Genomic DNA, 17,595 nt, shown 5'->3' with positions numbered 1-17,595 from the left:
TATTTAAATACAAAATTCTGCCTCTGTATTAATTGCGCAGTCTTCAGTATGCAAAGTAAACATAATGTGGATGGATAGAATGCAAATACATACTGCCGACTGTAATTATTGTAATTCTAATGGAATAAAGAAGGCCTACGTACAAATTATAAAGAAATCTAGCTCAGTGCCTGCAGCCTCCTAAGAGGATTACATTACACTAATTAGCCCTTTACAACTGTTAACAGCTTCTGAACCGTAATGATGAGACTGAGAATTGCTTATTTAAATGTTACTTTTTAATTCTGTAACTGATCTTCAAAGATATCCCTTTGCAAAATGTAATTCGTTCAAGACAGCTGATCAAATTGAAATAATCCATACAAGCTGCTACATGGCAGTGTCTTCTGTACACTTCAATTTTGTATTCCTCTGAGATTATAACTGTGTAAGTGCTCTGCTTATTACTCTTTCATAAAATATTAACTTTACGATGTGATAGAATTATACATTTAACAAGAATATTTCTGTGAATACATTGCAAACCTACATGTAAAAGGGAAAAAAAATAAATTACAGAATGACTTTTTTATTGTTAAAATCAATATGTCACAGAGAAGAATATCAACTTTGTAATGTTTATATCTCTAAATTGTGTCCAGGCAAAATAAAATCACAGTTAAAGCATCCGTTTTGTGAACCAGGTTTAACGTGAAGATTACTGCGATCCTGGTGGAGGTGTTCTGCCACTGATAATCATTCATTGAGGATCACATCTTACATAACCTTCCTTACGCAAATGCTGCTTAATACATGGGCTTTTTGCTCTTGTTTTCATAGTTTCTGTCAACATAAATTCCCCATCTAGAAAAGCTATGAGCATTTCCTGCTTCCTCCTCCCATTTCTTAGTCTGTTTTTTTCTATTTCCATTACTTCCAACTGACAACGTGTCCGTGTTCTCACTTGTGCAGCTTTACCTATAAAATTTCTTAGGGGTACTTTACCTGTTGTGTAGCAAACAAAAATACTTCCCAGTCTTTTACGAAAATGAGTTTTATAATGTTTCCTCTCTTCTTAAGTAGCAGCCATCACATCTTCCTGTCAGGCTGATTCTGCTTCTGAAGTTTCAGGTGTTTATCAGTTATCACTGAAGGTGACCACTGACCGTTCCATCGTTTAGGATTTTTGTTACGCACGTCACCAGGCAGACAGTGAACCAGTCATGTTTCATGCAATTGTTCGGAGGCATCGCCTGTCACCTTGTGGTTGGCTGCAGGTATAACAAGCCTCGTAGGTGACCTTAGCTGGAGTAAAGAGTGGAAATACGCGTTAGTTTGCTATGGTCCCCTTATAGAGTGTTGTGGCTTATTGACCATAACAGTGAGATTGTCACTGCTTCTGTAATCTTTGTGAATCTATTCCAGTAGAACGATGTATGCTTTGTGTGGTATTGCACACCACATAACAGGGGACCCTTGGGGAGAAGAAAGGTGATGAAAGGCACCAGCAATCTGCCTCATACACAGGTAGCATGGCTAAGCAAGGGTAGTGCACAGTAGGCAGAGAAAGCAGTCAATTTATCTGGAAGGCCTGGAACATCTTTCAGGCGACCACTAAATGCTTAATTCATAAAACTCCCTTTGATTTTGAACCTCCGTAAGTTTAGTACAAATACTGCTCTCCCATTTTCTTCATATTCTCAATCAAAACTCATGCTATTTTCTTATCCGACTTGTTGGTCTCAGTAGTTAGAACTAATATTAATACTGTGATATCTCAGCAGCTGAAAGATTCTGATGAAATCTGTAGTTCCACATACATTAGCATCTGATTAATTAGCCTTCTCAGCCACTATAGCTTCTGCTAAGTTTTTCTGTTACTGCAGTAAATACTAGATCAAGTGCAAACTGCAGCTTTGGAGAGAAACAGAACCCAAAGATGAGACACAGAAGCTGTAGTATGAGTACATTTCTCAGGTCTAACCTCAAAGCTGCATCTGCATTTATTTTATTGTGCTGAGAACATGATTGTCATTGCTATCCCAAATGGGGTAACAAATTCTGCATTTGTTGGTGAAATAATGTCTTTTTAGTCTTAAAAAAACCTTAAAAACACAAATAAAAATGGGTGGTATCATAAGAAGTGTGTCAAATTGTGGACAAATATGAGACTGCTGTCCTTCACACACTGTGCAGCTATTTCCAGTTGTGTAAACTGTGTAGAGTGCTGACCCTGGTTTGGTAGTTATCACAATTCCAGTAAAAACCGGGTGAAGCAAATACTGAAAGTTTGGGTAGAGAAACTGAAAATGGAGAAATAGGCAGGAAGTGCAATGAAAGGAGGAAACCAGAGAGAGGTGGTGATGGGAGACTACTGGAGGTAAAAGAATCCATGTAGTACGCGGTGGGAACACAGATTTGTTGTAAAATCGGTGGTTTTCCTAAGGAACAGGGGGCACGGTGGGGATGGCCGGCGGTTGGACTAGGTGCTGTGAGCGGTCTTTGCCAACCTTAATGATTCAGCCATTCCTCGGCGCCAAAGTTTTGCGACTCCTAAAGCGGCCTCAACGAGGCAGGGCCCCACCCGCCCGCACACACCACGGCTCCGCCCGGGCCCGGCGGGCCGCCCCACGGGCTCAGCCGCGCCACGGGCGGCCCCACGTCCGTGTGGGCGGGAGGAGCGGGGCGGGGCAGAGGGCGGAGGCAGCGGGCGGGCTGCCCGCCGGGAGAACATGGCGGCGGTCGAGGCGGCCGCACGGCGCGTGTCGCGGCAGGAGCAGGAGCTGTGCCGGCTGGCGGCCGAGGTCGGCCGTCTGAAGGAGCGGGACGCGTCGCGCTGTGCCGAGGGCTGCAGCCCCGAGCTGCTGCGGCTGAGGGCCGAGAACGAGAAGCTGCGCTACCGCCTCCTGCACCTGCGCCGCAGCCTGGAGGCCGAGCTGGCCCGGGCGGCGCCGGCGGAGCCACGAGCCGGCAGCGAGGTAACGGCGCTCGGGCGTGGCGGCGGAAGGGCGCCGTGCGGGGCGGGCTGGGAGCGGTATGGGAGCGGTATGGGAGCGGTATGGGAGCGGTATGGGAGCGGTATGCCCGGCCCGGTCACGGCTGTGGGCTCGGAGCGGCGCCGCTCCCCGCCCTGCGAGAGCTTCGTGATCGCGGAATCGTTGTATCAAACCACCGCAGCCTGTTCTTACCGCTGACCGGGCCGTGTGAACGCGTCGGGATCTTGGCGGCGGTGGTGATTGAAATAACGCTGAGAAAGCGATATCGGGAAGCCTGGTCAGCAGTCTTGCAGTCTTTGCTGAGCGCCGTGCTGCGGCCTGGTTCTGGCTTTAGGTGAGCTGTGTGTGTAGAAGGGATGCCTCCGAACGGACAGGCTGCCTTTTTAGCCCGAGGCCAGGCTGGCCGGCTTCGGTTGGTTCGGTGGCTGCCTGGGAAAGCCTCAAAAGCAGAGTTATGCTTTATGTTCTCGTTATTTTCAGGAAGCCTCCACAGAAAGACCTGCTGTTGTGGTGGACCAGAAGGAAAAGGAAGTCATCAGTGGGCACAAGAGTGAAGTGAGTGGGTTTATTACCATGTAATTAAAGGAGGAGTGGTTTTGTTTGATGTTCCATTCAGGAGAGATGCTGAGATCTGAAGTACCTCTCTGCATTCTGAAATCTCAGGTTTGGGAAGAAGGCTTTCTATAGTGTACGTATTGACAAGATGTATTGTCAGAGGCTTTCAACTTGCACGTGGAATTCTTACACATTCACAGTGCTCTACTTTCTGTATGACAACAGTACGTGGGCTTTGGGGGAATAAAGGTCAGGATGCAGTGGTTCCTAAAGAGGGTGGTGTTTCATGAATGGTTAAATAATGTGCACTGTGAAGTAGAATGTTGGCAACAGTGGCTGTTGTTTGATAGATCATAATTTGTTTTCTGCTAAACGAAAGGAAACTTCCCTCAAACTGTCTTGAGTAACTTGGATCTGAGTCTTTGAAAGGACGAGCAGAAGTGAGCTCTTGTTGGCATGATCCAAACTTCTCTGGGATGTCAGCCAAATGCAAACTGGGGCAGAAGTATGGGCTGCTCTCTGAGGTCAGACACACAAAGCTATTTAGATCCAGATGGATGAGGGTGCATTGGAATATTGAAAAGCTACTATAAAATAGTTAGCAATTTGGACTGCACTATTATGTACCAACGCTTTACTACGTGTTAGTATAAATTCTAACATATTGAAATCTAGTCTCAGTTGAAACCTCTAGGAATGTATCAGCACTGTAAATCTCTTCCTTCCATTTCTCTTGCAAATAACTTTTGGCTTGCATGTATGATTTCACTTCCTTGTTACAGTTACAGTGTGAGCCAAGTTTCATAGAAGACAGACTGAAGCTTTATGAAACACTGAAGAAAGAACATGATGCTTTACTAGCTTTTAGAGCAGCCAATGAGACAAAACCTATCAAAATTACTCTGACAGATGGAAAAGTAGCTGATGGGGAGTCTTGGAAAACCACACCCTATCAACTAGCTGTAGGAATCAGGTAAGTTGCAGATTGAAGGAATTGTATTTTTGGGGTGATAAATCTGTTACTGTTATTTGCCTCTCACATTGTTGTGTAAAACATGTACGTCATAGTGAGTGAATGGTGACTCAAGTTGCTTTACTTGAAAAGCATTGTTGAGGCCTCTGCTGAATGCCAAGGCAGTAGCAGGGATGTGTATCACCAATTATGAGTGATGCTTGAGGCTGTGTGCTGAGGTCATCGTGCTTGCTTCCAATTAAAAAATACAACAATTAGACTGTTAAGAACTTAGAGACATGTAAAGGTTTGTGAGTTACTGGCTAGTGGTAGAAAATTGTGAGCAGATCCTTAGTACTGAAAGTTGAATGAACCGTGAAGTCCTCAAAAGTCTATGCTTTGAAAGTAGGAAAGTGCTTTAAAACAAAAAACAAAAAACCAAAAAAAAAAAAAAAAAAAAAAAAAAAAAAACAACCAAACACCCAAAACTTAAAAACTTAAAGATTAAATGTCTTTAGGTGCTACAAGATGTGAGTGGGATCATCAGGTCTAGAAACCTTGCCAGTTTTGCAAATTTGAACCTAAATATTTTGGTCTCTTCTTTGTGTTCTTTAGTCAAGGGTTGGCTTCAAATGCAGTCATAGCCAAAGTGAATGGTGAACTGTGGGACCTGGATCGTCCATTGGAGGGAGATTGTACTCTGGAGCTGCTTACATTTGATGATGAAGAAGCACAAGCTGTAAATAAATCTGTTTTTTACTTGATGAAAAGAGTTTGTGTCACTGAACTGATTGCAGCTTTATGCTTTTTAAATGTTGTATTAAAAAAAAAAATAATCCAGAAACCTGTTCAATTAATTTTTCTCATTATTTGACAAAGATGCTTAAATACTATGTAACTAATTCATAGGTGAAGTAATTCTTACTGTTCTTTTATTTCCTCTTGCTCATAAACAGGTTATTATATCTCTGTACGAGATTCAGATTTTGTGTAGTGTCTTGATTTGTGTACTAAGTTGAAGTAGTTTGGCTAAGTTGTGTGACTTAGAGTGTGTTCAAAGGACGTGTTTGCAAATCAGATGCTGAAGGTAACAGTGAGGTTGTCTTGAAATTTTCTAGGAATCGTGTAATATCAAATTTGAGTCATAAATGAAATGAAATATATACAGCTGTGTATTGACAGTGCTTGTTAGAAACAAGTAAGCACATCTTGGTCAGTTGAACTATAAATACAGTTAGTGACGTGCCCAGGAATTTTCTGTGGGACTGGGATTCTAGCCTGTGTTTATGCATGGGACTTAGACTTCATTTTGTCAGATTCACGTGATTAAGTTTGTTCAAGGCATTTTGTGAGCCTTTTGGGTCATTAAGTGGCCTGAATTAGTAGGGACTTAGAACATAGATGGGTGTTTTTCTGTGGAGTTGTTCTCTCCCACCTTCTGATGTTACACATAACGTGGTTTGCAGTCTTATTGTAAACATACCACATGTGAACAGCAGCAACTTAATTGTCTGTATTGCTTTACATGTAGTTAAACTGCATAGACTTTAAACTGACTGGAAATTGACTTGCTTATAAATGAACTGAATGTTTATTACAGTGACTGAGTTGTGCAGAGGTATAATTGTATTTCAGACTAAAATAAGATGAGGCTTTAATGCTACAGCTGCCAATGTATGGTCAAAGAAGTAGTTAAGAAGTAATTAAAAATCATCATGTAAGTATTTGTCATGGTTAAAAATGACAGCAAAAAATTGGTGAAATTCTCACAGAATTTAAAAAGCAACGACTGATTTATCAGTTTCTCATCTTAAGCCATACGTTTTTGGTTTTTTTTGTTTTTGTTTTTTAATTTTAACTGTATAATAACGATGATCCCATGACTTGCTCATCTGACCTGATTTGCAGGTTTACTGGCATTCAAGTGCTCACATTCTTGGAGAGGCCATGGAAGGATTCTATGGGGGCTGCTTGTGCTATGGACCACCAATTGAGAATGGATTTTACTATGACATGTACATTGAGGACAGGTAAATATTCAGTAAGAGCTTTAGCACTCATTACTGAAGTGCAACACTGGAGTATTTTACTCCATAATGTTTTGTGTGTTAAAAGTGGCGCATGTATAAGGAGATTTCTTTGAAGAATCACACATGGAAGTGTAAAATGCAGCGGGATTTAGCCGTGTGTATTTGGAGCTAATGGTCTTCCAGACAGTTGAATGAACTGAAGGCTGTTACCTGGGTGATTTGAATGGGATTGTTTGGAGTGATACTGTTTGTGTGTCAGAGCTTTGTGTCCTTGCTGATATCAAGGAACTAAGACATTACTGTGACAAATCACAGCGTGTCCCGTGGTCTTCAGATTAGACTGTTGTAATGTGGTTACCTAAAGAATGTGAATATCAGAATAATTGATTTGAGTTTCTTTTGTCCTTGTCTGTTTGTGTAGAGGTGTATCTAGTACTGAATTCCCAGCGCTGGAGAACCGCTGTAAAAACATCATAAAAGAAAAGCAGCCTTTTGAAAGGCTGGAGGTCAAGAAGGAGATCCTGTTAGACATGTTTAAGGTAAATCTTTGGAGTACCTGTGATTCTGGTATGATGGTGTTTTCATAAGAGTTACATTTCAAAGCACTGCCTGCAATGTCAGAATTGTACCTAGCTATGTTATAATAATAATAAAAAAAGTCTCCCTTCTCCATATCCCTTACAGGTGTTTTTTCAAGAAATAAAAAAAATCAATTTCTTGTTGCATAAAAACGCCTCAAGTTCAGTGAGATTATTGGTGCTTAAAAGGCATATGGTCATTCTGGTTAACTTGCAGAGATGAATTAAAAAAAAAAGACTATTCCCTAGACGTCCATTTTATATGGTGAATGTTAACAGTCTCACTGTGCTGTGTTGTAGTTGTCTTTCTGAAGTCGGTTGAGGCTTTCAGGTGGTAATCGCCATGTTTAACGCTTTGTCTGGATAGTGAGGATAATTTCTCTCTTTCCCCTTTTGTTTTGTAATGCTTCTGGAAGGCTGTTGAATGTTTACATTGTATACCTGACTTGCTAGCTGTGATAGTCTTACTGATGCATGTGTATTATTAATACATAATTTTGGATAGAGTGTTAGTAGCTGTTGTAATGGTGTTCCTGTGTTCTCGTGTTTCCTCATGCAGTATAACAAATTTAAGTGCCGTATCCTTAATGAGAAGGTGAACACACCAACTACCACAGTTTACAGGTAAACAAATTAAGAGGTGTTACAAAACATTTATACTGTTAAATGTTTCATTTTATTTGAGAGGATAATACTTTTTTCTGTTTTTATTTCTGAATACTTGTATAATCAGGAATGAGACTTTCAATCAGTAATATTGATTTATGTAAAATCAGATATTTCCTTTCTCTGTGAGGACAGGTCAGATCTCCATTGGTGGACAAATGGCAGATCTTTTCAGTCTTTGCCTCTTAATAAAAAGATTAAAGTAAATTACCCCCAGTGCAACTGAATGACTGGATAATGAATAAAACTAACTGCTAAGTGTGTGTTGAGTGTCGAGGATCCTGTTCATGCAGTTGCAAGGAGTAAAACTTATTAGTAAGAAAAAGAGAAAAACATTTTTTCTGTTTGATGTATATAGTTTGAGATTCCCTGAGCAATTTTAAATGAATTCACATATGGAAATATGTGAATTGCTGTGCATAATACTGTGGTTCTGGTATTTGTTCTCATCAAATGTGATGAGTGTTGACCAAGTGAATATCCTGCTTCAAGTACCAGACGCAGTTAGGTTTAGGATGCACAGATTTGCTGAGTATTACATATATAGGTACTTATTAATTATTTGAGCATGTAAAGCAATACCCTGTATGTCATTAGTGACTGTATTTTAAAATGCTGGACTATTTTGAAATAAACACTTTCATTCTTTTGGTGTTTAGATGTGGTCCACTGATCGATCTCTGCAGGGGCCCACATGTGAGACACACTGGAAAAATCAAGGCCCTTAAAATATTTAAGGTAAGTTTAAATAAAGCACATTTTAAATCCTAACTGCCATAAGCTGGTCAGTTGATTTCTTTATCTATTTTTCCTGAAGTGACAAGGTCCCCTGGGTTGGTTTTTTTTGCTTACTCTAAAAATAGTCCCTCATTTATTTCCTTTTTCTCATCCAACAGAACTACTGACTTTCCTCCTTCATCCATTTCCAAGGCTTGCTTATTGTTGACCATCACAGCAATCATCAGTGGAAACTGATAGCATCTTTTTTTTTTAATCGGGGTGTTAGTGCAGTTGAACTATATGAGTATAATGAGGAGCAGAGCAAACACACTCACAGTAGTGGTGTGGAACTAGCTATCCCATGCACAGTGGAGAAGTTAATGTGGCTGACCTAATGTGACAGTGCTGCTGTATTGTTGTGCTGGTATCTTCAGAGCATTGCACTGTGCAGTGCAGCTGTTGTGGTCGGGCTTTGTAGTGGCTGTCACATCTTTGTGCCGTTCTGTCCATGCGTTATGCACGTTCCCTCCATTCTCTGCTAAAAATAACTTCCAAGATGTAAATTGGATCAGAAAGTAGTGTTTTGACCTTGTAAGGCAGAGTCCTTCAGGTGTAGGAGGTAAAGTGGGCAGTGGCAGGTCTGTAAATGTTTGTCATGGTTTTATGATTTTTAGTTATTGGCTTTTTAAAAATGGAATAGCTGACAAGAACGATGCAGTTTAAGTTAGTTGCAGATGCTGATTCTGATGTTGTTGTCAGGCTGTCCTCACTGGGACATTTGTTATACTTGCTTCTGCTGACTTCCTGACTGAAGTCTATGGATTGTTTGGCTTGTCAGAAAGCTAGGATTTAACTGAGAGAGTCGTTTTCTTTTTGACTTCCGTGCTTATCTTTTCTGTTGTTTTGAACTTTAACAAGAGATAACACGTGGTTTGAGTTAAAATACAGGACCTAAGTAAAATAAATATGACTTGACTAGTGACTCTTGTTTATACCTACTGCATTAGGCATGCTGACTAAAAGGCCGTGCGAGTATCTGTAATATAAATAAATGCTGGATGACTGCATGTAATTCTTTTACCAAGTTAAAAGCCGTAACATTCAAATGCATTAACATCTATTCTTCCTCTTGCTGAGAGTATAACAATACTTATCCTCAGCTATGGGTTTTGTCCATCAGAATTCCTCTACGTACTGGGAAGGAAAAGCTGACATGGAAACTCTGCAGCGAATCTATGGAATATCCTTCCCTGATAACAAAATGATGAAGGAATGGGAAAAATTCCAGGAAGAAGCTAGAAACCGAGATCATAGGAAAATTGGAAAGGTGTGCTCTTCTATGGTCTGCTTCTCTTTTGTGCTACTGCAATAGGATTCATTCTCTTCTTTTTTTTTTTTTTTTTTTTTTTTTTCCCCCTTTCTTCTTTTTAGGGTAATTTGAATGGGAACCTGTTGTATGCATTTATCTTACAGTGTACTTTATGTTTCAAACTTTCATTTAAACAAATTTGGCTCATCAGTTGCTTACAAATACTGAACTAACATTGGGAATAAATTGGGAGGTAGTCCCTGGGCTTGGGGAGGTATTTCTCAACATTTTTGATGTAGGATATTTTGAGATCCTACATAAAACGCTGCATTTTTCATAGAAGGGAGAAATTATTGAAAATTTTATGAATGATATTTTGGTCATACTTTTTATAGGTGCAAGTGAGGAAGTAATACGTACCTCTACTAGGTTAAAATGAGAAGATTTAGTATTAAATTGAGTTTAGAAGGAGAGTATTTGAAAGAAGATGAATTGCCTTGTGGTTGTTTTAAGACACAATGGGTGATATACAGTTGAAAACAGAGGGGCATTCATTTGAAACACTGAAGTGTTAAATGAAGATTAGCATCAGTAGCCAGCAGGATGTCGATGCAAACCTCTGGTTACTCGTTGGTAGGTGCCAAAACACAAATATGGGCTGCCTTCGTAAGCGGTAATGAACAACTGGGGTGACTCAGAAGAAGAGTCAACAAGAAACTTACAGAAAACTGACAAAGGATAGGAATGGCAGATGATCTTTGCTGAAGTGTTTGTGTTTGTTTCAATTAACCCGCTAAGACTTGAATGTCTGTACAGTACTTGATGATTATTTACTTTCATTTTCAAAGCTAAATTATCTACTATAAAAAAAAAAAATTATCTATGTATCTAGTATCTAATAAATGTAAGAGGCTACTGGTGCTCTTAAGATGTATTAGAGCCACACTTCTAAGTTTGTATTTGAGATAATTCTGTTGAAGAATGACCAGCTCATAAACTTCGTATGTCAGCCCTCAGATGTGATGGGTATATGTGTAATTGCATTGGTTGCTAATGGTAAGATTACTTCAGGCATCAAGATTTTGAGGAAATGTCTATTTAGCCACTGAGTTAAGTGGGCTACCAGTCATACACAGACTTCTAAGAGTAAGAACTGGAGAGAAATTAACATCTGTCGCTGAGAAATTGTTAACTTTTAGAAATCATCTTGTTACTGTGTTAGATCATCTTGTTACTGTATTCTTTCATTTTTGTTAAGTCTCAGTGTGTGAAATACTCATTTTCTGCAGGTAACTACAAGAGGGAGATCTGAAATGATGTTACAGAATTCTGTTTTATATTTACATAGGAGCAAGAACTCTTCTTCTTTCATGATTTGAGTCCTGGAAGCTGCTTTTTCCTCCCCAGAGGTGCCTTTCTTTATAATACACTCACAGATTTCATACGAGTGAGTACTGACATTCTTAATGCTTTCTGTTGATCTCGAGGGATATGCTGTTTGTAGCACTGAGCTGTTCTCAGGGGGAGATGGGTCTATGCATGTAAGCACATGCCATTTTCACCAAGATCATACACATTTAACCTTTTCCAAAATAGGACAGATGAAAGTGTTCTTAACTGACACGTTTTACAGTTATGTAAGGCCTTCATGCACAGTTTACTTCCCCAGTAAAGTGCCGTAGTAAGAAAACAATTTTTTTAAAAGTAAGAAAATCAGAATATTGCTTATAGAAAGCTGTATCATCTTGTAAACGTTTGATTTGTTTTACAGGAGGAGTATCACAGGCGTAATTTTACTGAAGTTGTATCTCCAAACATCTTCAACAGTAAACTCTGGGAAACTTCTGGGCACTGGCAGCACTACAGTGAAAATATGTTCTCTTTTGAAGTAGAGAAAGAAACTTTCGCACTTAAACCAATGAACTGTCCAGGACACTGGTTTGTATTTTCAACTGAAAGCCTTCTTTCTTCACTGTTTTCATCCCTTATGAGGCTGAGGAGAAAGAAACGTGGTGTCAATACACATCATTTGTGTGTGCAGTAGACTACTGAGCAGCTAGGACTCTAGAGAGCTCCCTGACAACATCCCAAAGTGGACCAAGTAAAACTCTTGTAGGAGGGTCTTTCAGTAAGTCTAGACTAAGTAGCTAGATTTGTGTGTATCAATATTAGCCTGTACCAGTAGCAAATAGGAGTAATGTCGATTAGATTGAGGCTTCATATACAGCATATCAAAAATTCTGATTCTTATTCTCAGTGTTGCTTTTTTCTAGGTGGGCTCTAGCAAGGCTTTTTGAGTGCCTTGTGCTCTCCATTTACCTGCCTTTTAGAACAGGCAGGTAATGGGCAGTCTGAATGAATAAATGCTTAGCAGTGAAATTACCGTCTATATTAACTGCTAGTTTACGTACTGACTTAAATCTTCTGCAAGAAGATTTAAAGCAAGGTTCGTGTTCCTTCTAGCTTGATGTTTGCTCATCGTCCACGGTCCTGGAGGGAAATGCCTCTGAGACTTGCAGATTTTGGAGTTCTTCACCGAAATGAACTCTCTGGCACTTTAAGTGGCTTGACTCGTGTGAGGCGCTTCCAACAAGATGATGCTCACATCTTCTGTACAATAGAACAGGTAAAAAAAAAATCTCACCAACTCAAACTGACACTTCAAACAAAAAAAGTGAAACTCATACAAGTATTTTCACTCCAAGTTTTTCTATTGTTTTTTCTAGCATAATGCTGTTTTCAGTGCTTTTTTTTAGATGTAGGCGTTTTCTACTTAATCACCTGATACTTCGTATTTCTTACTCTTCTGCAGTAATGCTCATCAGTAGCCTCTTAAAGTTATTTTGTTAGAAGTCTCAAATAGCAGTGCTGTAATTTTTTTTTTCCTTTGGAGTTAAATACTTACATAAAAAGAATAAAACTTAAAATCCCTTAAAAATATCTAAGGGATGTTATTGATATGAATTGCAGAACGGGATCTTTGTATAGGAGTTTTCCCTTGAGTAAGATTGATATATCAGGCAAGTAAATTACAAAAGGCAAAATATTTTTCCTCCTTCATTTCCCCCTCCCATTTTCATACATGATGGTTGTTATGTAGTGGCCTCTTAGCTCTGGTAGTGAGCTCAGCAAATTCAATTAGATTTTGATATGAATGAATCGTAAAAATACTGTGCTTTATTTTTCAAATAATTTCTTTTGTTTACATTTAAGATTGAAGAAGAAATTAAGGGCTGTCTTGATTTCTTGAAGTCAGTTTATTCTATCTTTGGCTTTACCTTCCAATTGCATCTTTCAACAAGACCAGAAAACTATCTAGGAGAATTAGAGATTTGGGATCATGCAGAAAAGGTAATTGACATTTAAAATAAATAAATAATAATTAAAAAGATAAACACACACACACACACACATATATATATATATATATATAAATGTTATATATATATATATTTAATATCTGCAAAGTTTTACAGAAGTAGATATTTAGTCAAATTTTTCATGTTGAACAGTGACATTTGTGAAATTGTGCAGGTCAGATGCTAAATATTATCTTGAATAGAAATGCATGTTGAAAAACTGTATAATATGTGAGGTTTCTAAATAAAATGAGGAATTATAGATTTTTTACAGAGTCCCTTATCTTGAACTGATTTCCCCCCCCCCCCCCAGATTAATAAAAAAATTCTTACAGGGAACTGTTATTTTAAAGAATATCATAAGTGACTAAATGTTTGAATGATAGTCATCAGCATGTTGAGTTGCTTAGTATTTCAGAGAAAAATGCTTACACTTTTACAGAGATGAAAAGCTCTTGTACACCTGTAAAGGTTGTGGGGTTTTGTTGTTGTAATTACTCTTTCTGTTTCATGATTAGCAACTTCAAAGCAGCTTGGATAATTTTGGAGTACAGTGGACATTGAATCCAGGAGATGGAGCATTTTATGGTCCTAAGGTTAGTGAATTGATATTTTAATACAACTTCAGGATGGACAACAATGTAGACAAGATGTACGCTGTAACTGTATCAGGTTACTATGTAATCTTTCTTTGGAGAAGAGAAGGCTCCTGGGAGACCTCTTTGTGGCCTTCCAGTACTTGAAGGGAGCTTATAAACAGGAGGGGGAACAGGGTGGATAGTGATAGGACAAGGGGAAATGGTTTTAAACTGAGACAGGGGAGGTTTAGGTTAGATATTAGGAGGAAGTTTTTCACCCAGAGGGTGGTGAAGCACTGGAACAGGTTGCCCAAGGAGGCTGTGGATGCCCCATCCCTGCAGGCATTCAAGGCCAGGCTGGATGTGGCTCTGGGCAGCCTGGTCTGGTGTGTGGTGACCCTGCACACAGCAGGGGGTTGAAACCGATGATCAATGTGGTCCTTTTCAACCCAGGCCATTCTATGATTCACAGATTGATATTAAGATCAAAGATGCTCTTGGCAGATACCATCAGTGTGCTACTATCCAACTTGATTTCCAGCTACCCATTCGATTTAATCTTACTTACGTTGGGTGAGTGATTAAAATACTTATCTTCCTCTTCTAACTAGAACTAATAGAATACTTATCTGCAATTTCCATAAACTGAGCTATATTAATGCTCTGTTGCTCACTTAGCAAATTATTAGTTTGCATCTAAGTAGCCTGCAATAGGTTATGAAGGAAAACATCTCTGGAGAGTGGAAGACTCAGTCCAGAGCTTGAAGGTGTTTTCTCAGTATGACGATAGCTCACTTTAATTGTACATGCCATTGTTTGTGGGAAAACGTGGTGACCTGTCTATTTGTCTTGAGAAAACTGGTAAGCAACTGATTATATGGCTTAGTTCTTAATTTTAGTCCAGTCATCGTGTTGTCTTTGAGGACATTGCATGCGTATTCAAACATCCGTTGAGGAGATGGTATGTTTGCAGTAGGAAATGCTTTGCTGTTTTTGTTGGATAGAATTAGGTGACCTTGAAGAACATAAAGCGAATGCAAATAGTTTTTTGAGGAAAATGTCACTTAGACTTCCAGCTAAGAAAAGAGGTTTTATCATCTGAGTGTGTTAATTTTAGAACCATGTCTTCTGGGTTGTTTTTATTACGATGTTTATTTTTATATAATACAAAAAGTTTGAGGGAGGTGTTGGTTATTTTTGGTTCTGCTGCATATTCTTCGGTAGACATCATAACTCTTCAGTAGAAAATAAGATTAGAAACAGCAGCTGGCCTTTTTTTTTTTTTTTTTCCATAACCAGAGGTGTGTATCTTAAAGAAAGAAATGAATAATGAGGGCAGATAAAATCCTGTGCAAGAAGACGAGTTCAAGTCGTAGTGGAAAAGAGAGGAATGATATAAAATATTAAAATACAGAGACAAGGTGCTGTCAGTTTTGGAGTCAAATTGTAGAGTGTGCTTTTTATAGCTTAAGAACTTGTGTCTATGTCACAGTCATTCTGATTACTCTGCATTCCTTTAAAAGCATGATTCATTCTGAAGTAGATTTTTAGTAGCAAGTGGCAATTTTTGCTTAATATAAATTACTGTTTTTTTACTGTGATAAGTAAAATCAAAAGAATTAGTAGGATTGCATGTATGTGATCTAGGAGAAGTGTGGTTTTGAAATTATTTTCTTTTTCAGCAAAGATGGAGATGATAAAAAGAGGCCAGTGATTATTCACAGAGCTGTTCTGGGATCTGTGGAGAGAATGATAGCTATTCTAGCAGAAAATTATGGAGGAAAATGGTATGTGACACAAATACAATTCTGAGAAATGTTTAACAACATGGTTAGGAAATATAGGTCTTCCCTAATGTCTCATACATCCCCTTACAAAATGATTTCTCTAGGGTTTTCTTAACAGCAGGTGAGATGGAATGAAATCTAGTTTTGCAGTTCCAGTTGTGTGTTCTACTAATAGCTCATGGTTAAAAATTCTGTGAGATACGAATTGCAACTGAATGTGTGTGTGCTGCATTTTACTTCTTCCTTTTTATTGGAAGATGCTTAATATATGTAAAGTAGATGCTTACACAGGCATAAATTAGCCCAGATATATGATTTTTTTTTTTTTATTTGTAAGTTGTTCTATTTCATCTCTAGTTAGCTCTGAAGATATTTCTTCTTTAATAGATTGAAGGATTAAGGAAGAGTGAATTCTCACCTTTAAATGCAGAGACTACTCACCTAGTACTATCAAGTTATATAACAAATGAAAGCAGAAATTATGTGAAGAATTGAAATTCTATTTAAATCTGGGAAATTGGTAGGAAGCAAACAGAAGGTCAAAGTTCTGTGCATGCCATTTTATTGGACTCAGTCTGATTGATATTTTATGTGAATTGAAAAGTGTAAAGGTAACATGCAACATTCTTAGCTTACAATTCTGTGGGTATGAATGAGAAGGTAGAATAGAATGCTCATTTATCTTTTCTTCTTATTGGGTTTGCCAGGCCATTCTGGCTGTCTCCACGGCAGGTCATGGTTGTGCCTGTGGGACCTACTTCTGAAGAGTATGCACGGCAGGTGAGAATACAGCTTTATGCAGCAAGCAATTTTAGTAGCTCCTGAAATACTCATCCTTGAGCGAGCAGTAAATGCTTTAATAATACAGGAGACGCTTTTGGGTCAAGTCATTTTTTTCCATGCCCTCTAAAATTGTGTAAGCCTGAGAAAGGGAAATATAACAAAATATTTGGGGTTTTGTTGCCATGTACAAACTTCAGTAATAATTACAGGAAAAATGTTCTGAGCTACTTACCTTACATACTAATAAATGTTTCATTGTAGAATTATCCCCTTAAAGTGTAGGGGTAGACTTGGTTTCTCCCGCTTTCTAGGATATAGGCAAAGTTCTTTTTACCAACTCCCACCCCCTTTTAGTGCAAATATAAATGGTTCTCTTCATTTTCTTCTTTCTGTGGCTGAGGCATTTTGGCATTCAGCAGTGTAGCTGTCTGAGAGGATCAGCAAATGTTTGATACGGATGTTAACTTGTATTTCTTCTAACAAGGAATTGCTAAGCACTAAGGTCCTGTCAAGCTTTTAAGGGTGTGTGCAGTTTTCTTTGAATAATTGTGTTGATTTCATTAATACAGTTGTTCATAAGAGCTAAATTATTTATATTTATAAATTATTTATTGGATGGAATCTCATAAAGTATATGCTGTAATAGTAAACGTCTTTTTTTAGGTTTGCACTGAGTTTTTTGAAGCAGGATTTATGTCAGATGTGGATTTGGATCAGAGCTGCACACTCAACAAGAAAATCAGAAATGCACAACTGGCTCAATATAACTTTATCTTAGGTAACTGTAGAGTCTTTCTGCATATCATTTAAGTTCTGATGTTGGGCATGGTTTGTCTAGACTCACTTAATAATGTAGGTAGTTTAATATTGTTTGTGATATATCTTGCAGTGGTTGGTGAAAAGGAGAAAACAAATCATGCTGTCAATGTGAGAACAAGAGACAACAAAGTTCATGGAGAAATTTTGGTATCTTCTGCAATTGAGAAACTCAAGAAATTTAAGAGTTTGCGTCTTCCAAATGCAGAAGAAGAATTCTGATGTTGCTACTAAGGACAAAAACTAAGATATGAACTGCCTATGTGAAATGGTGTTGCTTTCCTTCTCCATAGCGGTAATGCTCATCTGAAAGAATTTGAAGCATGGACACACAAGCCGAGCAAAGGTAGCAGTGTTGATTCTACGAGAATAGCATGAGCAAACAACTGCAGTGGGTGACTCCTTTAACTGTCCTGTGGGACTCTGCTCAGTGCTGGTTTTTGTCAGGCATCCTACACTTCTGCTGAAATATGTCAGTTTTACTGTG

The 17,595-nt window shown here is 38.7% G+C and overlaps 1 protein-coding gene across 2 annotated transcripts; it reads left to right on the top strand.

Annotated features, from left to right (window-relative positions):
• Positions 1–2,711: 2,711 nt before the first annotated feature.
• TARS3 (threonyl-tRNA synthetase 3) lies at positions 2,712–17,330 on the top strand (the record flags this gene model as incomplete). Of its 2 annotated transcripts, XM_079540973.1 has the most annotated exons (19): positions 2,712–2,957; positions 3,456–3,530; positions 4,313–4,503; positions 5,098–5,221; positions 6,391–6,512; positions 6,934–7,051; positions 7,650–7,714; positions 8,416–8,494; positions 9,657–9,803; positions 11,134–11,232; positions 11,557–11,723; positions 12,249–12,411; positions 12,999–13,136; positions 13,663–13,740; positions 14,195–14,295; positions 15,405–15,509; positions 16,217–16,289; positions 16,956–17,070; positions 17,182–17,330. In XM_079540973.1, the coding sequence occupies 19 exons, from the start codon at positions 2,712–2,714 to the stop codon at positions 17,328–17,330; spliced, it is 2,355 nt and encodes a 784-aa protein (XP_079397099.1). The 2 variants fall into 2 exon arrangements, with proteins under 2 accessions (XP_079397099.1, XP_079397100.1); XM_079540974.1 differs by lacking the exon at positions 3,456–3,530.
• Positions 17,331–17,595: the final 265 nt, after the last annotated feature.

The sequence above is a fragment of the Tetrao urogallus genome (assembly GCF_951394365.1).
Source record: "Tetrao urogallus genome assembly, chromosome: 11".
Taxonomy (NCBI): Eukaryota; Metazoa; Chordata; class Aves; order Galliformes; family Phasianidae; genus Tetrao; species Tetrao urogallus.
Note: the sequence above shows the minus strand (reverse complement) of the source record. Positions and strands in the feature narration are given on the sequence as shown.